The sequence below is a fragment of the Gastrolobium bilobum genome, unplaced genomic scaffold (genome assembly GCF_033153095.1).
Source record: "Gastrolobium bilobum isolate Gb01-03AN ecotype WA unplaced genomic scaffold, APGP_CSIRO_Gbil_v1 utg4171, whole genome shotgun sequence".
In the NCBI taxonomy this organism is placed as follows: domain Eukaryota; kingdom Viridiplantae; phylum Streptophyta; class Magnoliopsida; order Fabales; family Fabaceae; genus Gastrolobium; species Gastrolobium bilobum.
In genome coordinates, this window is record NW_026895378.1 from 85,427 (window position 1) to 110,619 (window position 25,193).

Genomic DNA, 25,193 nt, shown 5'->3' on the forward strand with positions numbered 1-25,193 from the left:
ATTAATTTGGTAAATCTAAAATTAACATTGAAAAATTAACCCGCCCCCAATCGTATTCTTGATTCTCCTACGTGTGGGTCCCAAATTCTAAATTAGAACACAACCGCAGAAATTTCAAGCTACAAACAACTCTTAGCACAAACAAAGACTCACCCCAGTCTTCAAAACACGCAGAAAATTCGTTGCATAGAGAGAGAGAGAGAGAGAGAGAGAGAGAGAGAGAGAGAGAGAGAGAGAGAGAGAGAGAGAGGATTGTGGTGACTGGTGATCATGGTTTGCAGAAGAAGATTCTCAGTGTGTTTGCTGTTAATGTTGTTGTCGCTGATTTCGAGTGTTGGCGCCAACCACGGCGTTTTCAGCGTCAAATACAAATACGCCGGCCAGGACCGCTCTCTCTCTGCCCTCAAGGCCCATGACTACCGCCGCCAGCTCTCTCTTCTCGCCGGCGTCGACCTACCCTTGGGCGGCAGCGGTCGCCCCGACGCCGTCGGGTGAGTATTTCAAAATTAGGATTGTTTTCCTTTGAGTTTTGATTTCTTGATTGATTGTTGATTATGCTTTTTTTTATTTTATTTGTAGACTTTATTATGCTAAAATTGAGATTGGAACGCCTCCAAAGGATTATTATTTACAGGTTGATACTGGGAGTGATATTATGTGGGTTAATTGCATTCAGTGCAGAGAATGTCCCACCAGAAGCAACCTTGGTGTATGTCTCTTTTCCATCTTCCATATGGAGTTTTTTAAGCTATGTTTGATGAGTTGTTAAACTTTTATTGATTGATGATATAATTAGGATACTTCTTTGACTCATTCTTAGGCACACTTGATGTAAGAGGATCCTCTTACGTTACAGTGTAATATCTTCTGCTATCCCTCCTCTAACAATAATCAATATCTAAAAAATTAAAATTTTTAGCTGAAGTGAATGATAATGGTAGCCCACATAGTTCATGTAGCACGTGCACACTCACACACATAGTGATATAGTGTAAGAAGGTTGTTTTACACCAAGTGTAACTAAGTATCTCTCATACTTCTAGAGATTTATAATTGTTTAAAGTACCATTCTAGTAATCAATAAATATTTAACAATCCATCAAGGTAACAGTACCCAGGAAAAAAAATGGGGGACTGTTGTAATTCCCCCTTCATTATTATTATTATTGTTTTTATTATTTAACTTTGAAAAGGAGCTTGGCACAACTGTTGTTGTTGTTTTGTTTCCATGTGACCTGGAGTTCATAGATTCAATTCATGTATTCAGCCTTTTGCAAATGTAAGGTCAGGTTGTCTACTATAGCTGACTCTCCACATAGTCGGAGCTTTATAGCACTCGGTTGTGCATTTTTTATTATTTAACTTTCTAATAAGTTAAATCTAGAACATTGTTATCCACATGATTGCGTAGAGGAATTTTTAGTTAGGCATAGTCTACCGCGTAATCTCTTAGACACCCAAATTATTATTTGACACATGGAAAAACGTTTTTAATCATAGATGTATTTCTATCATGGTCCTAACAACTTTGCACATGTCAAATAATGATTTAAGTGCCTATGGTAGACCGTGCCTAACCAAGAATTTCTCGTATGGTTGAATCATGTATAGCCTCTAGTCAACACTAATGTTCTTATTCATTCGAATTTCTTTTCTTTGGGTATCAAAGATGGACCTTACACTTTACGACATAAAGGAATCCTCCTCTGGTATTTTAGTTCCATGTGATCAAGAATTTTGCAAAGAGATAAATGGGGGTCTTCTGACTGGATGCACTGCCAATATTTCATGTCCATATCTGGAGATATATGGTGATGGGAGCTCCACTGCAGGTTACTTTGTGAAGGATGTTGTACAATATGATCAAGTGTCTGGGGACCTTAAAACTGCTTCGGCTAATGGAAGTGTTATATTTGGGTGAGTTTTCTTATGGCATTAATGCATGGTACTATGTATTTATGGATTCCTATTACATTTGATCTATTGTCGTTAGTGGACATTAATTTCACATGAACACAGAAACATTTACTGACATGAATCTTCACACACATGTTTGTTTATAGTAATGTAATACGTTGCTTTAGTTGCAATAACATAATTTCTCATATTTGGATATTATCTTAAAATAAAAGTGGGTGTACTTGAGTATTGATGAGTGCAGGTATAGCTTTTCAAAATTGTTGAGTAGACTTTTTGTTTCATTAAGAAGCATAGAAGGTTATCACCGAAATCAATATTGGTGCCTGAGGAAAGACATAACTTCGATTAGAGGTTTGGGTCAGCTGCCAGTTGGAGTAAGATTGAGAGTGAGATTGCTGACAATGATATTGATGTAGGCCTGTACTTCTCTCGGTCCAACGTTTGTTGTGTTCCAAGCTGAAATTTACTGAAGTTTTGATGAGAAAAGTGGTAAAATGTGAACCTTACTCATGATGAAAATAAATTTAAGTGAAAAAATGCTGAATAATTTAGCACACCGGCAGTCACAGATTGTATCAGCAACAAATATTTCCTGGACAGTAATTTCCTTTGTTTTAGCCTTATTAGATATATTAAATGCTCTTTTCTTCCTTTAATACAATTTTGGTTAAAATCCTTCATTGCTAAATTCTTCACTTTTATCCAACATGCCTTAAGTAATATGGTCTAATGAATATTGAGGCAGTGAATTAAACACCTTAATGTATGGCACACTCCAAGAAATACCTTTCCTAATTCTAAAACTGCTTTATGTGATTCTGGAGGCACTTATGTTATAATGTTTTCCTCGTGATTCTTATTGTGTATGATAATTTAACTTTGTGTATTGAAATATATCCTTTGGTTCTTATTTGTCCCGCCTTTTATATTTAAAATGTAAGTTTTGTTGTTTTGCAGGTGTGGTGCTAGACAGTCTGGAGATCTAAGTTCTTCAAACGAAGAAGCACTTGATGGAATACTTGGATTCGGAAAGGCTAATTCTTCATTGATTTCACAACTTGCTTCTTCTGGAAAAGTGAAAAAGATGTTTGCTCATTGCTTAAATGGAGTAAATGGAGGTGGTATATTTGCTATTGGGCATGTTGTGCAACCTAAAGTGAACTTGACTCCATTATTACCAGACCAGTATGCCATTTGTTCAATACACTTCAAAATGATATTAGTTTTTCTTATAGTGTTATTAATTATTCTTTTAGGGATAAATTATTTTTAGATTTCTAATCATGTTTTTGTTGGAGTGTTCACATTATATGTTGTGCAAATATTATAATTCTATGCCAGAATATAACATGTTGCTTCTATTATTGACTGTCGCACATGAACAGTTTCTAATTCACATTTGGGCTTGTGGACTATTATCATTAATGGCTTACAGATCAACTTAGATTATTATGTCAACTCTTAGAGAAAGTCAACCCCAAATTATGCCTTGTGAAATTAATTCATTTGTCCAGAAAAGGGGGGAAAAAGATCTCTAAATGCTTGGCGTTGGTCTGCAATATTATAATTAAAATAAGTTCAAGGCTTAAAGAAAGAAGATTATTAAGAAAACTTGTTTCATCTGTTTGTAGTGGCTGCAGTAATCTTTTTCTATAATTTATTCAGATCCTCCTCATGATCTCTTCTACCAGAGAACCTATATGGGGCTACATTGTAATGTGTTTAAATCACTAAATCTTGCATTTTCTGTTTCCTTAACACTTTTAAATGCAGCTATTCTTGATTATTTGGTGGTCCTTTTTGTTAGTCTTGTTTGATTTCAGTTGTCTTTTCATGTGAGCAACATATGTATCTCTAACCTAGCTTGTCCTTCATTTTCCGGATCCCATGTTTCACATATTGATTACTGACTTTTGCTAGAGTCATTAGTTGCATGTGATGTCTCAACATCTACGCTCTAAATGGAATGCATCCTTTAACAGGTTAATGAGGTCATTGTCCCAGCAGCATTAATATTTTTGTTTATAAGAAATTTCAAGCTAAAAGCACCATGAATAAAACTATAATTGGAGATTTCTATTGTGGAATGTAAATTTGAAGCAGGCAGTAGGATTTTCTGGTGTAAAATCAAGTTTAATTTCATTGTTTCAGGGATCTTTAATCTTTGAGTTTTTCATCCATAAGAATCAACACTTTACCCTTTTCCCCTTTTTTCTAAATGAAAAACAAGATATCTCTGTCTAATGTTCATGTCCATGCTTCTCATTTGCTGGATGTTGCCCAATTTCTTTATGCGCAGATAATTTTGTTTACTTTGATACCTAGAGTGTCTCTTCTATTCAGATATTAGTTTACAGAAGTCCATTTTTGAAATAAATGACATTTAAAATGTGTTTTAGGCCACATTACAATGTCAATATGACGGCGGTTCAAGTTGGCCATACTTTCCTTAGTCTATCAACAGATGCATCTGAGCAAGGGGACAAAAAAGGGACAATTATTGACATTGGTACAACCTTGGCATATCTACCTGAAGGGATTTATGAGCCACTAGTATATAAGGTATATAAGAGTCTGACTTTTTGTAAATCTACATTACAATTGCTTTTACAGTTGTTTGAATTACTTTCTCTTGTTAGATAATTTCTCAGCAACCCGACTTAAAAGTTCAGACTCTCCATGATGAGTATACGTGCTTTCAATATACTGGGAGGTATGATGCATAACATGCATTCACCAATCCTTGTGCTTTGTTGATGCTATAGCCGGGGGTTTATTATAATCTTTTGTTGCTTGAATACACATCTGAAAAGAAATATGTATGCATGCATATTGTATGTATATAGTGTTTCGCTGTGGGTTGGAACAAGTGCAGGTGTTTTGGCAGTTTACTTTGGTTTACAGGCTTTGGAAGAATTCTTCTTTTATGATTAGGTTTGGAAGGGCCTAAAGTGTGTGGGTGTTGTTTTGATGATGGTGGTTCAGGGTTGGCAATGTTGTAAATAGCACTGCCATAGCGTCATGGCTTGGTGTTTTTGTAGGTTACTTCCCTTAACCTTCTTTCGCTTGACAGTTGAACATGGCACGGTTGCACTGCCATAGCTGTGGTGTCTATGGCGTATGGCATGCCCTGCATTGAAAATGGCAGGGGAGGTGAGCTTTTGTCTCCTCTGTGCTAGGTACAATTGACCTTCAGCAATGTGTGGTAAAATAAACCAAAAAGACTGGAAGAAAATACATTAGAAGTGGTTTTGACTTTTGACCAACTGTTCTGCTGCTTCAATGGAATTAGTGTTTTTGTGTCCTTTGAAAATTGTCAGGCTAGAAACCTTCTTAAACCAGACTGAGATCACCATTAAATTAATCAGACCAGTTCCATTAGTATCATCTCTGTTCTTCAATCATCCCTGTCATTATTTTATTATTATCTCTTTAAATTGCTGCCAGCCACACTTCAATATGGAAATTGCAACACCATTCTGGCATTATTTGAGCTTGCTGCCAATAACCATTGGCAACTCCCGTGGTTGGTGTTTGAGGTTATATTCTAGGATCTTCAATTATCTTTTTCATGGCATAGCAAGTTTTCCCTGATAGGACTATTCACTCTCTCCCTTTGTAGTTCCACTTTGGAAAATCTTACTGTTACCTTACATAGAACTTTGGTCTCATCCTCTTGATTGTATATTTCTCTCTTTTCATTGTAAGACATATTCATGAATGTTTGGTCTGAAATTTCTTGTTATTTCCTTATATTTCTGTAGCTTGTTTTACTGTATTGGTTCAAAAATTGTTTTATGATTTCTATTTGAACATGTTAATGTGCTCACTTTCATCTGCAGCTACTGTTTGCGACTTATGCTGTTATTATGCTTTTAAAAACACTGATATAAATATAAAAAATAAAGTAACACTGATATATAATTGTGTTAAAAAAGCATTTGCCTCAAGCATGGAGCTATCAGCTATGATTGTAAGAAAAATACATTGTGTTATTCTCTTTTGTAATTGAGTAAACTATATTATAGTCAGATAAGTAACCAAGAACTTGTGTCACATGGTTCTTAACTTCTTATAAATAATGTATTTACTGCTAATGGTTTCTTGATGATGTGACTGATGCCTTTCATGATGTTTCTGAAGTTACAATATTTTGTTGGTTTAGTTTTCCGAACTTCTTATTTATGTATTGTTGGAGTGCTTCAATAACTGGACTGCTTCCTTTGTATATCCTATGCCTTTACGTCAGTATCAGCTCCATTTAGGTGTGTGATGGCTGTTTGATTTTATGTTGCAGTGTTGATGATGGATTTCCAGCTGTCACCTTTTATTTTGAAAATGGACTCTCCTTGAAGGTTTATCCGCATGATTATTTATTTCCATCTGTAAGTACATGGCAAATCTTATTAGATCTTTGTTTTTATGGTTATCAGAGGTTTATTGGGCGTGTTTTGGGACCTATTAGCCTTTTCTGTCATTATATATTGCTCATGCGTCATGGTTGGTATCCTTTTCTTAAGTGTTTTATAAGCTTTCTGTTTGAGGTACACTACAACTACTAATTCTGATTTCGGTTTTATAATGGCCATTTATAATATATGGTGAGACATAGAATGACATGTACTGTCATTGAAATTCATCACTTTTTAAAAACTGCACTTGCTAATAATGACTACTTGCTGTTTTTTTTTTTGGATTGCTCCACTGGTTTTCGGGGCTTCGCCCCGACTATGTCCAGTCCGACCCAGGTAGGTTACCTAGCATTGGCAGGTGAGTCTCCCAGCGGAGATTTTCTGCATACACAAGGTCTCGAACTCGAGTCCTTGCTACTACTACTACTTGCTGTTTTAACACACTAATTCTTTGGGTTCTCTAATGTTTGTCCAATATGGCATCTTTTAAGCAATATTTTGAACTTTTTTGTTGTGATCTAGTTTAGAAATTCTATGGCCTTTTGCTGATTTTGTTTTTTATAAGGTTATAAATTGGTCTAAAATTACTTTTGGATGAATGAGTTTTACCTTTGAGAATATTCACGTAATAGAAATTTTGTAAGAATACAATGTTTGGATATATAGTATTATGTAAAATTACTTATAGGTGTGAAACTACCAAAATAAAAAAAGAATGCATTGCATGTTGTTTTATTTCGAAAAATTGTATAGAAAACTTATCTAATTTTTTACCCCAAATTTTAGAGGGATACCAAAGTGACAATAAATATATATAGTTTTAATGAGAACAAATTGTTAAATTAGAACGAAAATAAATCTTTCCCAAACTGTGTTCTGGCCAAAAGTTGCTTCTGCCCAAAATGCCCACATTGCATGTTAAAAACCTTTTGTATGCTATCAATTGATCCCCAAAATTAGTTTAGAGAGTTCCAGATTGCCTTCATGAGTTGCAAACAAAACTTGTGTATTATTATCTTTTCCTATTCTAAAATCTTCTTAACCTTATTATTATTATTATTATTTTAATTTTAGATCATCGCAATAGTTTTATAATAACTTTTCCAGACACTTCGTAAATCAATGTTTGGTACTTAGCAGGTTTTGTCATATTTTTGCAAAACAATTTTCCAACATTCTTCTATAGTAGTTTTTATTTTACTTCATTACACGTATAGCACAAGATATTTTAATATATCTGCAGGCTACCGTATTTGCAAACAAAGGCCTTAGAAGTCAAACTGTACGCCCTAGAATCACCTTTGTAGATGATTTAAGCAATTGGGGAAGAGTGAGTGGGTTCATTAATGTGCCTTAATTTGAATCTACAGTGACTTTAGAAGACAACCGTAAAGAACTAATTCAACCCAAGAGTTTAAACTATTGGGTTGAATTGGTTCTTTACATGGTATCAGAGCCTCGTGTCCCGGGTTCGATCCTCACCGCCTCTTACTTTTTCTTGTGGAATTTTCTTCGCATAGGTAGGTGGGCCTGTGTATTTCAAGTCCAGTAGACTTTCGTGTGGGGGGCGTGTTAGAGAATAGTATAAACTATTAAAAGGCCCCCACCCATCAGCTTAAGCTTTTGGGTTGAATTGGTTCTTTACAACAACATTCATAAATGCATGCTTAAATGCTCTTGAAGTCAGAGATCAAGACACACATGTGCCTCTTTAGCTTTACTAAGTGGAATGTAGCTTAACTTGCCTCACCTAGGCAACAAATGCATAGTTGTTTCTGAAATGTACTATTTCTTCCATTATTAGTTACTGTAGTACTCCAAAAATGCTGTCTATTATTGATTTAGCGTTAGTATTTAGCCTTTCTGCTGGATTTGGAACCTAATTTACTTTATTGTCCAAAAAAATTCCTATCTTTTTTATTTTTGTTAATCTCGAATATGCTGTTTGTTCTTGTAGTTCTGTTGGCCTTTCATTTGGATCCTTTGCATTTCAGTTATGTAGCCTTCTTGCCTCTCTTAGTCGTTTAATCTCCTGTCTTAGCTTTTCATGCAACAGACTTGGAAGCCTTGCTGCATTCTTTTGATTTTTCATGTTCCTTCTAGAATTTTCTGTTTTACCTAACTCCTAGTTGTACCTTCTTTTTCTCTCTAATAAAATTTCCTATTCTATGAGAACAAAAATAACTGAGTAAACTTCTGTGCTTCGTATCCATTAAGAAATATCCTAGGCCTTGTGGTTCTTTTAAAACGAGCAACCATATCAAAGGCATCATGAACACTCACTCATACAACAATATTGCTGAAATCTCATTTTGAATTTTATCTCAGATTCTCCTGGTTGGTATTATGGAGCCATAAATGAATAATTCTTTAGTGCTCTTTACTTTAGAATTATATTTTGTAACACCCCAAATTCTAACAATTTATAATAGCATAAATAAATTCAATAATTTTATAAATAACAGCGGAAGTTCAGAATAATCGAATTTGGAAAGTGTTACCGCCGCACCTGTACAGGGACAAGTGCAAGGCTAACTCTATTAGATTCAAATAAAAATCTAAGACTACAGTTTTTTTTTTATACATAATATTTATTACAGCTAGAAATCCTGAGTCGTATCCTCACTGCCCACTGCTAGCCCCATCCTTGCAACCTGATTTACTGAAAATCTACTCCCCCGCAGCCGCAAGATCATTACAGTCAACAAACACAAAAGTCAGCAAAGCTGTTAATCCCAATCAAATACAATTAATGTAATTAATAACAAATTAAATCAAATATCAAATAGTGTTCAAATCAGTTCCACATTAATCAAATCAAATATGAATATAATAATCAAAATTCCATTATATAATATTTATCTTTATTAAGTGCATTTAATGTATTTGGTAATTATCAACTAACATATTCAGCACAACATTAATCATAATATTACATAAATGGTAATATTCACAACTCAATGACATTCATCATAATCAAATCAAATAACATTTCATTATTAATCATGTTTAAGTTCATTGTACTTAGTGGGAAGAGAACCATGGTAGACCCGGGAAACCCTGCCAGTCACAAACAAATCACATTGGCCATAATCAATTCACATCTTCCTAGTGTGCACACCTCTTTTCAAAGTTGCTACTAGTATCCCGGGGAACCCTGCCAGACACCACTTTGGAAAGAACGGATATAATCTTTTTCACATCAGTTTCACATCGGAGGCATAAAGCCCAAAAGTTGTGTTCATCACCTTGGGAGGTACCATCCCAAAGCTATCCTCCCACTATTAATTTATTACAAACACACACAATCAGGAAAGATTCAATCATAATTATTTATTCTTTAAGTATTATCATCTCTAAATGAGTTACTCAAGGGCATTATAATTTTCCAAAGTATCATAATTCAAACAACTATTATCATAAATTTTTGAATTTATATAACAATTCAAATCTTCAACATCCATCATAATAAAATCCAAATCCGATCATCATAATAACTTTCCAATTTATTCAAGGATATGATAATTCAAATCTTCAACAGTCATCACAGTAAAATCCAAATCCGATCATCATCATAACTTTCCAATTTATTCAAGGATATGATAATTCAAATCTTCAACATTCATCACAGTAAAATCCAAATCCGATCCTCATCATAACTTTCCAATTTATTCAAGGATATAATAATTCAAATCTTCAACATTCATCATAGAAAAATCCAAATCCAATCATCGTCATTCAAATAATCCCATCACATCAATTATCATAGTTATTAATAATATAAATATTCAAATTCAATCATTAAAACACATATTTGGAAAGTTTTTCTTAAAGAGTAGTATAATTCCATAGTTTTCATAATTATTCAATAAGATCCATATATTGCACATGAATTAAATCTTATACCATATATTGCACGTAATTATAATTTCTAAAATAATAACATTTTATATCATATATTGCACATAATCATAATTTCTAAAATAAAAGTTTATATCATATATTGCACATAATCATAATTCTGAAATAATAAAAGTTTTCCAAAATATTTTAATTATCATATGTAGTAATCTAAATTTAAAAAAACAAATACCTATATATATATAGAAATGTTCATACCAAACTATTAAGAACATCTACGGATTACATATAAGGATTATGCCCAAATTTCATATAATAGAGATAACCTAAACACCTAGGGATTAGGATTACATCCAAGTTTTATATAAAAGAAATAACCTACAAATAGGATTACATATACCAAAATTCATATCAATATAACCTATGACTTTCTAGGGATTAGGATTACTATTAATAAACTTCAAACAAAATTATAACCAAAGGATTAGGATTACACATATCAAACATATAACTACCTAAAGATTAGGATACACACAATAAAATTTCATACACAACGAATCTACAACCACCTAGAGATTAGGATTACTATTAATAAACTTCAAACAAAATTATAACATAAGGATTAGGATTACACCCAATAAAATTTCATACACAACAAATCTACAACCACCTAGAGATTAGGATTACCTAGTCTCCGTGTTTGGTGACTTCTACAACTTGGGAAAGAGAAGCGGTTGGTAACCAAAGAAAGATAATAATAAAAATAAAAATTTAAAGTGAGGAGAGAGAAAGAGAGAGTGTAGAGGAGAAGAAGAGTGGTTGAGAATTATTGAGGATTCAGAGTGAATTGGTTTGGTTAGGTTAGGCCTCTATTTATAGTTGAAGTTTTGGATTCAGATATGGGTTTCGTGCATTTATTTCCTTTTTCTTTATTGATGTATTTGACTCAGATATTGGCTTCATACATTACTGACTCAATGCTGACTCATCATATCTAAACAATTTATGTTTGTTGACTCATCATAATCCAATCAAACATTAGCAATCAAATAATCAAACATTAAAGCATAATGATCAATCAAATAATCACAATTTATCACCCATTATTATTATTACTAATTTATAATTTATTAGTATTATTAATTTATTGTATTATAAATTACTATTATTTTCCTGGGATATTACATTCTACCCTCCTTAAAAGAAGTTTCGCCCTCGAAACTTAAAAGTTTGAGCTTCTCAATTAAACTAAAAGGCATAAGGTTAAAGTTAATAAAAATATGGGATATTACATATTTTGTTTCTGAAGTTTCGTTTATAATGAGCTTTGAAACAAAAGTAGCGAAATACCTTCTCCCATGGTTCTTATTCTAATCTTTGGTGAATGACGTCAATCTTATCTGCTCGTGTCCCCATATTCATTCCATGTGAAAGCATGCAGGGCTTACATTTTATGCTTTCTAATCATTTATCTTTATATGTCAACAATTTTAATATTCATTATCCTTATATATCTTACTTAAAATTAAATTCTAATGTGCATCTCTGCAGGGAGATTTCTGGTGCATTGGTTGGCAAAATAGTGGGACACAATCAAGAGACAGTAAGAATATGACTTTATTGGGAGGTATTCTCTTGTAATCTTTGTCTATACCAATATTAGGTTTTACCACTAATTCGCTGAGTAATGCTTTTGGCTTTAGATTAAACTGCTATAGCCATTATAAGAAAGGGTTATGTTTATCTCATTTTACATGAGATGAATAATTTTCCTACACATACAATAAAGGGTTGGGTCCCACCACTCTTTTTTCTCTCTCCTCTTACCTGTGTGTCCCACTTATAACTTTATTTCTACAACATGAGGTAACTTTTTTCCTACAACATAAAAATATTTCCCTATAAGAAAAGAAAGAGGGTGATTTTGTGACTGTGTTTTGAGATAAAACTTGTGAACATGATGGCATCTGAATTTTGGAGAGGCCAACATCTTGGCTTGGCAAGCAAGACCCAATGTAGGGTCATTTTGGATCGAGCACTTACTACTAGGCTAAAAGCTATAGCTGTTAATCTGGGCATAACTCTTTCTACCCACCCCCTAATGTATTTCTCATCCTCCTTGTTGTTTATCCCTTATTTCCTTCTACTGTACTTATCCACTCATTAACCCAATATAAATACTCTTCCTTTTACTATGGGTAATTTTCTTTCCGCAAAAAAATGGTTAAAGGAGGTTGAATTGATCAACTAGTATAGTTTAGGCCATTGATTACCTTTGGGTTTTTTGTAGAATAGTTTTTTATTTAATTATATGAACCTGCAAATGACAACTATTTTGATGAAGTGAAACCTGTCAATACGAAGGTGAATCTGGAATTGAAACTAAATGAATAACTTAGCCTGGCTCTTTGACGAATTGCCAAAGAAATAGCGCTGGTTGCCCTCTTGCATGTGAGTTGGGGTTTTGTTTTGGGGACCTGTCATTTAGATGGATCTTTGGGCTGTAAGTGTTGAATAATTTTTGTGTGGAGAATAGTTTATCCCAACTTATATTCCACATTGTGAGTCTGTGGTGGAGAAAACATGTATGTACTGGAGATAAGATTAATTTCAGTACCCCATAATAAGAAAGTTCTGGCTAAATATTTCAATAAATGTTTTCTTTTTACTGGTGGAACATATTTCCTAATCTTTTTATGTAAATTTTAATGGATTTATCAATAATCATTTTGGATCTCTAGAATGTATGCTTTCCATGACCTTACTCTGAGGTTCACCTATATTTTTTGTTTGTTGCAGATTTAGTGCTTTCAAATAAACTTGTCTTTTATGACCTTGAAAATCAGGTTATTGGATGGACTGAGTACAACTGTGAGTATCATTTCTTAGTTCTTTATTATCTCTCGTATTTTAGTTATTTTTTTTTTTCACAAATGTTTATTGGTGATGCACAATTTCATGCCCCCAAAGTCTTTTGCGCTTTCTTCAGGCTTCTATTTGGTGGTTTTCGCAGTTTTATGCCAAGTGCTGAATAACAGTAGTTTATTTAGTCCACTTTTCTAGCTATGTGCTTACGTGTTCGTATATTTTATCGCTAATTATAACTTGTTTTAAGATTCAAAAGACAAACTAACTATAACACTGTCTAAATTTATTTAAAATTAGTATATTAATAAAATATACCTCCATGAAATTCAAACTAGGGATCAGGTGATTTGTGTTGGCATTGATAATCTTGTGCCTGTGTAGGATGTGGCCTGTGTAAGATGTGCAGTGCCTCTAAAATTTCATTTCTCTCTTTACTCTCTTTACTTCTTAATTTGGTTAAAGTGAATGGTTTATCTTGGGATCGAGCTTGGATAGTTATTACTATGGTCTATGAGAGAGAGAGAGATGTCAAATCCTGGGGACACTGAAGAATGAATATTTGGCTAATTTTCCCTGTCATTATGTTTCGTGAATTTTGCAAAATTAAGTTTGCTTCTTTGCATTTCTCTAGTATTTGGTGTCTAATTCTTGGCTTCATCAGTAATCTTCCATGTTTGGAATACTAGTTTTTAATTTCGAGAAAGGCATAGTTCCATATCGTTGATTGAGTTCACATTATCTGTTTGCTCATCATTGAGGTGTTTGGTGTATAAAGTGTTTCCTTTAACCACTAATTACTCATTTCATTTCAGATTGCTTACTTATGCCTAATTGTTGAATTAAATATATCTAATTGTTGAAATTAAAGAGAATATATTATTGGCATGCTTTTTAGAGATGGTTTGGGTAGAATGGCATTATAAGAGATAAATTTTGAATGGCCTGCATTTTTTTCCATTTGCATAACTGTTCATTTAATAATCTCGTGTATGTTGTATCTCAGGTTCTTCAAGCATTGAAGTGAAGGATGAGCGGACGGGAACAGTTCATTTAGTTGGTTCCCACTATATTTCTTCTGTTTGCACTTTAAATACCAATTGGGTGATAGTCTGGTTACTAATTGCACTACTTCACAAGTTGATTTATTGAAATGGAGCAACTAATACATATACAAAGGTCAAAATTGTGGTTAAAGGAATTGAAAATAGAAAGGACATAAAAAATAGGAGAAATTGTTTCTTAAGGAACTTTCATGATTTGTAAATGTGTTTTTTAGGAAACCGAGGACACCGACCATTGGGAACCTTCGCCGTGGGTAAAATTTTCCTTCCCATGGTGAATCTGTAAATTACAAAAGCTCACCACCACCAACTGTATATGTTATTAGACTTGGCTTGGGTCTCTGTCAAATGTATAACTAGTATGCTACAGGTCAAATATGGAATTAAAGTTATAACTGCTACTCGTCCACATCGGTAATTGTATTCTACAGCATTTGAGGAAGGTAAAATAATCAACATGAATTAAGGTTAAAAATGAAAATTAGCCCTTATGAGGGACGTACCTCTTATGAATGAAGCAATAGCTCCAATTCAGGCAAGGATTCAAACTGCACGACTTAAGTATGAGATTAAGAGCTTACAACCATTCTTGAACTTAACATTCCGGAGGGTGTTTGCCAATTCTGTATTGGGGCGTAGAACATGCACTTCTCGTGATGTAGTTATAGACCATAGTTCTTCGGGAAGCTTATTAATAAAACAAGCAGGTATGGATGAGCAGATGTTCTAGACGAGGCATTGCACCTTTATCTAATCTCCACTTTCGGACAGCAAATCTCTCTGAAACACTTGAAGCTGTGGGAACTCTTCAGCTTCACAGTTTAGGTCAAAATAAATCTCCATAACGTAATGTTCTCGCGATCTTAATTTCAAAATTTGGAGGTTAGTAAGCCATCCTAGAGTAAGTCATTAAGGAGATTACCCATTAGTTTAATATCTGCTGCTCCTGGCCTCTCCATACGCCATGTGTCTCTTACTGGAGATACTAGCTGCTTTTTCTTTATATCTAGCGTTTCTAGATTACAAAGGTTGCATATAGAAGCTGTAATTGGAATATCACGGACACGTGTGTCTATTCTCAAGTACCTTAAATGAACCATTGTAATGAAATCACTGGATGGTAAAGAAAATCATGCTCCTCTGGAGGATAGCACGCGAGCCAACTTGAGGCCTTTTAGAATATGATATGGGTATTTCACTTCAGAAAATAAGAACAAGGCACGGGCGCATGATTGACTAAATTTGCTTGAAGAGATATAAGAATGTGGTTTGCTGTGCAAGGACAATCTACAGGGATTACTCAGGTCATCAACGTTACCCTTGGTGCAAACCTCCAATTTTTTTTAGGATTTGCTTGCAGACGTCACGAAGAAGATAGTGAATTCGACATGTTTTGTAGTCAGCAACATCTTCCGGTTCTGGTGGATTAGGGATTCCAATGTTGTGGTTGTACGAAGCCTTCAGCTACCCATAAATTGCATCAATTCCCTCACATGAATCAGTCTTCGGGGTAGATTCAAAAATACGGAAAACAGGGCTTTAATCTTGGAGGCAAGGTGTCATAGCTGAGCTTCAGTATACCCATCACATCATTCTTGTCCTGAGTAAGATGGGCTGCATCACACCTTACTGTTGCATCATACCTAATCTTGCTAATGCAATTTCTCCCAAAACAATTGTATTCTTTTAAACGAGGTTCAAGCTCGTAGGTACCACAATATGATCATACTATAAAATTACAATATCATTTATAACTATGACAGAAGCACAGCATTGAGATAGAATCAACAAAAACCTGATACAAAAGTCCATAACAAATGAATCCATTCTTCAGTTCTCGTTTTTTTACTTAACTGGAAAATACAACTACAACTTAAGAATAATGCACATAAAAATGACGACAGATTTCAGATAACCATAGGACAAACTATATAATATGAATCTAGAGAGACTTGGATTTACAAAAACTCCAAATCTACCAAATATACAGAGAAGGAAAATGACCTCCAGCACAAAAAATAAGCCCGGTACCACTTTTCCTCCGGATATAAAATACATATTAAACCCCCTTTCCCCCTCAAATGCCGTCGAAGGAAATGAAAGATAAATAATGAAAAGAATATTGGCAGAAAAACTACCAAAAAATACCCAAAATAATGACCCTTTCTTTTTGACTGTTGCAGCACAATTTTCCCAACCTTCTTAATAAAACCAGCAAGGCTAGGGATGAGACATGGTACAAAAGCTATGATATTACTGCTGTTTTTCAGCTTCCACTCCAATTCCATTCTCACCAAGTAGAGGTGACTGCTCAGATTGGTCAATTGATGCCTGTGGTACCAGCTTGTCCATGATATATGCTGACTTGAAGTCTGAATTTGAATCAAAGAAGAGGCAAACTACAGCACAATCATCAACCTTACAAAAAGGGAATTTTGTCCTCCATGCTCGAACAGCTGACTCAACTAGTGCTCGAGCCGCGGTAGAGCGTGAAGCTGAAGCTACAATGTCCACAACTTCTTCGTTTGTTAAAACGTCCCAAATCTGCCCAGAACAATTAAAGACAGTTTAAAACAACTCAGATAGTTCATACACATTGTCTTGCTCCAGCATGTAGTTCTTCATGCCCAGCTAAGAAACAACTCAAACAGGGCACTTTCATTCCTGATCAAAGTTTCATGATGTAAATAACTAATTCAACCCAAAACCTTAAGGTGTTGGGTGAAGGCCTTTTTAATGGTTTATACTATTCTCTAAAACATCTCCTCACACAAGAGCCCTTTGGGCTTGAGGCGTGGATATTGTATAGGCCCAATTTTTTTCCTTTTTTTTTATTTACCTTATGCTTATTTAATTCCACAAGTGGAGGGCGGTGAGAATCAAACTCGTAACCTTGTGGTTACTGAAGCTCTGATACCATGATCGAGTTCTGAGAGAATGCCATGAGAGAGAAAAGAGAGAAGAGAGATAGAGAGAGAATGAAACTGAATCTTATGTATTGAATAATATGTGTTCTACTTACACAAGCACTCTAATATATATGGGTTGAAATGGGTAAAGCAGCTGATGAGTCAGCATGCAACAAACTAACAGAAAGCTAAAACAGATCTGTAACAAACAGCAGGAGGGAGAGATCTGATACACCCAAGGGAAAAAGCTAATGCTACAACAGCAAGCTAGAAGCTATATATCTAATAGGCCCTAGGGTGCAACATATGCATTATTTTTGGTTTAGACAGAATGCTCGGATCTTTCATGGAAAATGCACCTCTTTAGCATTGCATTCAGTCAAGATTGTTTGAATCAAATTTCTTCAGGGTTCAGTAAATTGTAATAAAATTTTGTACTTTCCCCTAATAAATTATCCTTTTAAAAAAAGTTAGTGTAATTTTCATCCATCTAATCAATTACATCTTGACAGAAAATAATATTCCATAACCCAGTTAGGTGCAAAAAATGTAAGCAGATCATGTGTGATAAAATAATCAAAACATTTTTTTGGCTTAGGACAATTTAGGCGAATATATATTTTCAAGAGTTATAGAATGCGGAACATCAGAGAAAATTAAAATAGTTAAACCTTAATATGAGGGTAGAAGAAAAAGAGAAATCAGTATATTGATGTAAATGGCAAGCTTTTCCCAAATCCCAACAGTTCCTGTTCCAAAGAGGGAATAAATAACATGCATGTAGATATATAAATATGGTTTGCCTTCTGAGATACAACAGGATCAAAATAGGTATTGGATCAAAATAGGTATTGGTGCCACATTTGATATTGAGTTTGTTTGTATTAAGAATTTAAGATTTAAGACATTTATCTTAGTGGTTAAGTCAAGTCAAATAATAATTGATAAATTTTATTAACAGATTTCAAATGACAAGTGATTAGCTTAAACAGTAAAGAGGTCAATTTAAATGCAGTCAACTTAGAACCAAATTTCGTTATTTCAACTTACTTGAAGGTAATGCAAGCAGCAGTTTGAACACCATTTAGAGTTAATTGTATTCTAGAATTGGCTTTAAATATCATATTAAAATAAATCAGTTTCAACAAATATAGATCATAAAAAATGGCATATCATATGAAAAGAGCCCTTAGGTCTTACCCCATCTGTTGCTAATACAACAAATTCATCTTTCTCAGTAAGGCGGTGATAGGAGATATCCGGAACAGCGATCAATCCGAAGTCCTTCAAACAAAAATCTCCAAAAGCCCGTGCCATAGCAAGACCAGGGAAATCAGAGTTAGGCAGCCAAACTCGAGCCACCTCAGGTTCATTCTGAAGGGAAAAAACCCTTCCTCTACGAAGCTTGATCCTTTCTTCTTCCCCTAAACAAATTCCAAATCACAGCATTTAGTAAATAACACAATGGAAATATAATTTCACCAATCTTGAATGTAATTTTCACAAAGGTCAAGTTTTTCTACAAGGGAACCAAAGAAATATATTGGAAAAAGAAAAGAAAAGAAAAAGACATCAAAGTTGTAGATCATAAATCAATGAAACAAAGAAAAAGTAGGTCTCTACTAGTGTTAGACCAGACTTGAAACAAGTTGTTAAGAACTTATATTAGATCAGAAAAATATGGAGATTAACCCCTTAAAGCAGAGTGGAGCCTCATAATAAATAAAATAAAATCAGATGTGAAAAGAAAAGATGGAAATGATAAGGACACTGCAGAACTTCAAGGGTCTGCTTCCTCCCTGCCCAAAGGCCCAAATGCTCACTCAATGATTTGCTGCCCTCCTTCCAGTCTTATCTCCCTTTTAAGTTTTACACTTGCTTCTAAACATTTTCTCTTTGCTTCCCACACTCCATGGCGACTGTGTTATGACCAGGATTGTAACAGAGGAGCAACCTAAGGCCTGGAAGGTATATTCCTCCAGGCAGCAGTTAGAGGGCATTAATTAAGGGCTCAGGAAAGTTAGCACATGTTAGTGAGGCAGCTATGCCGTTAGAAGTGTATGAGGGAAATCCTATAGTGGTATATAAGGGAGACACTCCATATTGATCGACACTTATGGAGGATATTGATGTGACTGTGATATTTCTGTGTGACAGGAGAATTTCCCTGTGAAAAGCTCTGCTCTTGAATTTTTTCTATCATCAACAAAGAAACTCTATTCTTTCTAGCGTCTTTATCTTTCTCGCAATCTATCTTAATCCCAATACTGTAAGATCACTCACCTTCAAATCCAGAGCTGTAACACATTGCCACAAGGCAAAGTTGTTTACTAGTCTTCTTCCCCTACTTCTCTATTCCCCTACTTCCATTTCTGTTAAATTCAGTAAACATGCGAGCCTAACACTAGCATATAACTATAACTAGCTATATAAAACATTTCAATTCCTAAAGAAATCCTTTTTCAAGATGACATATAAGTATACTTTTTTTTTTTTTGGGTACATGCATATAAGTATAATTTACTCAGCAGTGAACAGATCAGATTAAAAACCCCAGCTATTACTTCATAATTTTAGTACGACAGCAACTTCATAAAGTACCACAAAACTCATGCCAGGTCTAATCATTTCAAGTTAACTGGCTTGTCAATTTTCATTTTTGTATCCGTTATACACATTAGAAAGACATCGTGTCTCCAGTATAACATTCTACTTCACAATAAAAAAAGTGATACACCAAGGAGGAGCTCATGGCCAAGGTTCTGAATGAAGGGCATATCTCAAAGCTTATTATTAGGATGTTAGCAGATTCAATGATACATAGAAAGACTTAAAATATTGGTCCAAAAAAACAACTTAACAAAAAGTGGGATATTTTGATTAGATCTGCTCACGTGGCTAATATGCTGTAAAATGTTGTTAGCAAAATTTCAACTTGTTAAGTTTCCTTTTAACAGGGGTTATGCTATAAAATTAAATCATTAAACATAAATGTCTTCTAGTAGTTATCAAGCACGCTTAGAAGCATTTTAACACAAGGTTTTCCAATGCATCATCACATCCATTGTATACCCTTGTAGATTACCATAAATAATAATCACTAGTCCATTTTTTCTTACTCGGACAAGCACTATCATTAACATCATCATCATGAAGCTGCTATTATTGAACAATGAAGCTGCACAGAATATTGTTTGGCTATAGAGAATTATCTTGTAAATATTCAAAGTGATCTATTTGTTTAACAATAATATAAGCACATGGAATTCTTCAATATACTTCATCAAGTTCATTCTGAACACACATAGAAAGGGGAAGAGAGAGAGAGAGATACTTGGAAGATTTGGCTTAAGGTCAATGGTTAACTGAACAGCAATAAGAGAATCATCATGATCTCGGGTACCCAATACAGCTCTTGAATCTCCAATATTTCCAATAACTAGGTCCAGCCCCTAAAAGCATATAAGGAGTAAAAAAGTGTAAAACAGACAAGGAAATTATCAAGAGAACATAAAGTTGTGATTTATATTGCTAACCTGTTTGACCAAGGTAACAGCTGTAGTCCCGCTACAAAAGCAATCAATATCAGGATGCAGTTTCAGTTCTTTGTCCATGATCTTACAAGCCTTCAAAAAAGATTCTCTTAGTGTCAAAATAGTATTTGTTCCATCAAGCTCATGATCAGTGGGACTAGGTTTCTCATCAACCAGTCTAAATCCAGTCCCTTCAGATTTATAACTTCCAGCAGCACTGCTATGATCACTGAGTCCATCTTTATTCTTACGATGCAAATCCCATTGAGCATTGAGCTTTATAGGGAAAGAATCCCTAACTTTCTTAGCAACCCTATGGCCATAAGGTCCATGACCATCAAAAACACCACAAAAAATAGTGCCCTCCTTTGAACAAAAATTCTGCAAAATGAAAATGGCCTTAGTTTTGTGTGCATCATTAACGTCTATAACATTAGTCTTAGTGCAAACTGAAAGAATCAAACTATGAGTAAACCATCTAAACAATAGAGGAACTACTGTGTGTAATACAATTAATGTATCTCATTCAAACTATGCTAAGTTAGGTGGGAAAAGATAACCGAGGTAAAGGTCAGACACAGGTAATAACATACTCGTTCGGTGAAGGCTCCACCCATCACATTTCGTATTAATTCCAAAGCCACAAATAACTGATGTTTTTTTAATTAAAAAAAAAAGAACAAAACTAATCCATGGACGCTTGATCTAAGCTGAAAGATAAGCAAACAAAAATAATTAAAAAAATTTAATGCAGAAGACATAAATAACCCTTGACGGTTATTTTAAAAATTTATAATAAGCAGAACACCAGCTCAGCTTTGATTACCATCAAAACACACAACTTTTTCATTTTCAAAAAGGTAGGAAGAAAAAAAGCATTTATTTCTATTATTGCAAATTGCACGACAAGAGTACATACGGTACATATAATATTCCAAAACAACATTAATTCAATAGACGCTAAGAGAGAAGTGGCTAACCTCCCAAACAAGCATAGCATCTTGGTTGATCCCTTTTCTACCTTGCTTGCAATACATGGATGCAACCTCGCTTGACCCATTCAAGAACATCCTCCCAGGCACTTTATAATCAAAAGAAGTGGAACCCCTCAACCTCCTCTTCTTCCCACCATCCAAATTGGATTCAGCTGCATAAGGGAGAAGAGGAGGGGGACCACCACCAGCACCAACCTCTGAGATGCACGATCCCATTCCCAGTGCCCTCACAATGTTCAAGAAGCACTCAAAACCCACCAAACACTCCGAATCAGAACCCCTCGCTTCCCCCACCAGATCCGTCCCATACCGATTGAGCACCTCCACGGCCTGTCACAATAATCATCATCATTTCAGAAAAAAACAAAAAAACAAAAAATCAAACCACTAGATATTAAGATTCAGATTCGGAAACAGACAAAACCAAAACGCGAAAAAAAGCAATCAGAATAAAACCTGAGTCATAATTGCAATTGAATCCGATTCGATCGAATTAACGCAAATCCAATCGTGAATCAGCCTATATAACAGTAACCTTGTTGATAATCTGCTTGAATCGGAACTCGACGCCCACGTATATTGAGCAATATGAAAATCAAATCGTGAAATTGCAAAAACTAATCAAAATTCCCGATCCAACATTTTCTCCATTTCGCATCAGAATCCTTTGATTTCTTAAAGAACAGCTTGCAAAAACAGAGAAGCGAAAGAACGAATCTAGAAGTTTCGATTGAGTTGAATTGAATTGAACTGAACAACGAGTTCTTCTTGTTCCGAAAAAGCTTGAGAGCAGCGCTACCGTCACGAGCGGGTGCGTCACCGGCAAGTGGTGACTTTTCGATGAATGGCTGTGACTATAGAAGTTTGTTTTTCCGCCACGCAAAATAAGGAATATATATATATAATAATAATAATAAGGAAAATGGAAGAATGGATCAGAACGACAACGCGTAAACGCAATCTGACAAATAAAAATATGATAAATAAACAATGACACGTGGCTTGGACGGCGCGGATTATTCGGGAGTGAGTGAATGGATAGGATTACGGAATGAGAAAAAACAATATGATTGTGTCATGTCTTATAACCAATCAATAATCGTTAACAGCTCAACATAAAGTACAACATTAGTGTACTTATCTCAAGTTTGTTTTACATAAGGTCGTTAATTTCCTAAAATAATTTTAGTTACTAATTAAATTTTGTTAATTACTTATCATTACTTGATTAGACGCGGTGGGTTTCAGAGGGTCAAATCTCTTCAAGAAGAAAATCAAAGATGGACGGCGATTCTCACTATTAATTGATGCACAATGGAAACATGAATCAAAGGATAGAATAGTCATCGTGGTGGTTGCTCTTACTATATTTCATCACTCAAGAATAAACTTTTATACTTTATAGTGATAATGAGGCGATTATATTTATTATTATTTTAATTTTATTATTTTTATTATTTGAATGATTATTATTTGATCAATTTAGAATTAATGACAATTATTTTTTTTTATTTTTTAACCGTTGATTTGAAATTGATCAAACGATAATCAATCGGGTAATAAGAGTAATAAATTTAAAATTATAGTAATATTCACATTTTATAATATGCTCTAGATTTTATTTTTGTATTTTCCAGAAATTAAAAAACAGTTAGTTCTTATCATGATAAGTGACTCGTTAATTAATTTTAAGGCTTGTTTGGAGCACTTGATAAAGAAGATATGATAAGATAACTTATCATATCTTACTTTTATCTCTTGTTTGGTGGGTCAATAGAATATGATTAATTTTATCCTATCTAAGGCTGTGCAGAGAGCCGGTTTTAACAAAAATCGAACCGAACCGGTTTTTTTTTTTAAAATCAGTTTTTAATTTTCTAAACCGGTTTGAAACCGGTTTTGATTTAAAACCGATTTTAACACGATTTTAATTCAAAATCAGTTTTAAATCAAAACCGGTTATAAACCATAAACCGGTTATCAAGTTCGAAACCAGTTTTTTAACAAATTCAAAATCGATTTTTGATGAATTGTGTTATTTTTATAAGTAGTCGTTTGTTTCTCCTGATTATAGGTAGTTAACTAACTATTTCTTACAAATTTTTTTATTGTTTTAGAATTAGTTGCTATTAAATTTGTTGTAATAAGCCAACACATGCTTTTATTCATGCTATATGTTGGAAAAATGGGACTTTTGTACATGAATGCCCACTATAAGGTTGATAATTCTGGATAGTGCATTGAGAATGAAATTTTCTGTATTTACCCAAAGATAAGTTTGCAATGGGTCTTTCGATGATTTTCCACTGTGAGTATGAAAAAATTGCAGCGTACATAAAGTGTTATTTTAGGTTCTATAAAGTGATATTTTTGAGAATTTTGAAATATGCTGATGCACCATGGCAGACTAAATTTCTCTACATGATTCGAGCCTTCTCCTTTGTCATTTTTTTTTTGGTAATAATAGTTGTTACTTTACGTAAGAAGTGCTTTCTTATTATAAGACCTTTCGATTCATGTGTAATTTTTTTTAAATAAATGTTTTCTACTTGAACTCCTTAACTTTTTTTTTGCTAGTTTATTGTTTGAAAGTTCGAATCAATTGACTAATATAACAGACATAAAACATAATACTTATTTGTTCTTTAATTGTAGAGCAGTTTGGTTATGGATAATCATGGACAACCAATTATTTTTATGATTTGGTAAATAACCAGTTTATAAAATAAAATGCAGTTTCATATGAAATCAGTTTTTAAAAATAACCGATTTTTAAAATGTGGAGCAGTTTGGTTATGGATCAGTTTGATTCTTTTAGATATTTTGAACACCCCTAATCTTATCCAATACATGATTTCTTATCTTATGCTGAGTTAGGATTCAACAAGATAGGATACCAATATTGGATACCCAATATATCCCCACGCTACCCAATATATTTGTATTTATTGCATTATATATATATATTTTTTTTTCTACATAATCTTATCAGATTGCTAATCAGGTGCTCATCAAACGATATAGGCTTATCAGGCTCATATTGTATTCTATCCTCATCAACCCCATATCATATCCCACCCTTATCCATCAAACGAGCCCTTAATAAATTAGGAAAATAGACTTAATCAATATCGTTAAAAGATTCTTCTCAAAATATTGAATTGAATAAAAATAAGAATAATCAAGTCTCGACTTATCTGAAGTTATCAATAAACAAAATTATAGATTTTTGTATTATTTTAGAAGGTATTTCTTTAGGGAAGGTTGTATAAACCGAAAATAATTGAAAACTCTAACTACTACATTACATAGATCCTTCAGGTCCAAATTCAAAGCATTCTAGATTTTTCCATTCAAGATTCTCATGAACGAGGCACCTATCTAGTTCCCATAAGCGCTAGTTTCATACTAACAGAAAATACTTGGGACACAGTCAAAAGAGGGATGATTTCAGCCACACAATTTTTTTTTATTTCAAAGTAATTTTTTTTTTGTTTTTTATTTTTTATTTTTGCATAAACTTGATCATTAAGCTTTCGGCTAGAAAGAAAAGAGGAAAAAGCTTCAACCGAATTAAGCTGAGTTTGAATAGAGAAATACAAAAAACAAGAAACGAAACTGAGTATTTCAAACT

General features: G+C 33.9%; 2 protein-coding genes and 1 pseudogene across 4 annotated transcripts; 1 reads left to right on the forward strand and 2 right to left on the reverse strand.

Moving 5' to 3' along the window:
• Nucleotides 1-144: 144 nt before the first annotated feature.
• Nucleotides 145-14,593, forward strand: LOC133308106 (aspartic proteinase 36-like). 3 transcript variants are annotated; one of them, XM_061508701.1, is made up of 11 exons: nt 145-491; nt 580-709; nt 1,670-1,917; nt 2,878-3,105; nt 4,320-4,482; nt 4,560-4,633; nt 6,218-6,305; nt 8,290-8,325; nt 11,745-11,820; nt 12,993-13,064; nt 14,065-14,593. In XM_061508701.1, exons 1-11 carry the CDS (start codon nt 271-273, stop codon nt 14,208-14,210), a joined length of 1,482 nt encoding a protein of 493 aa, XP_061364685.1. In that variant the 5' UTR covers nt 145-270; the 3' UTR covers nt 14,211-14,593. The 3 variants fall into 3 exon arrangements, with proteins under 3 accessions (XP_061364685.1, XP_061364694.1, XP_061364700.1); XM_061508716.1 differs by having other exon boundaries at nt 354-491; nt 1,719-1,917; XM_061508710.1 differs by lacking the exon at nt 8,290-8,325 and having other exon boundaries at nt 14,065-14,591.
• A 72-nt stretch (nt 14,594-14,665) lies between these two features.
• On the reverse strand, nt 14,666-15,707 carry LOC133308144 (uncharacterized; annotated as a pseudogene).
• A 216-nt stretch (nt 15,708-15,923) lies between these two features.
• Nucleotides 15,924-22,408, reverse strand: LOC133308126 (probable protein phosphatase 2C 33). Its single transcript, XM_061508729.1, has 6 exons — nt 22,016-22,408; nt 21,545-21,889; nt 20,568-20,945; nt 20,366-20,483; nt 18,232-18,455; nt 15,924-16,666 (listed from the first exon to the last, which is right to left on the reverse strand). Exons 1-6 carry the CDS (start codon nt 22,022-22,024, stop codon nt 16,376-16,378), a joined length of 1,365 nt encoding a protein of 454 aa, XP_061364713.1. The 5' UTR covers nt 22,025-22,408; the 3' UTR covers nt 15,924-16,375.
• Between the last annotated feature and the right edge of the window lie 2,785 nt (nt 22,409-25,193).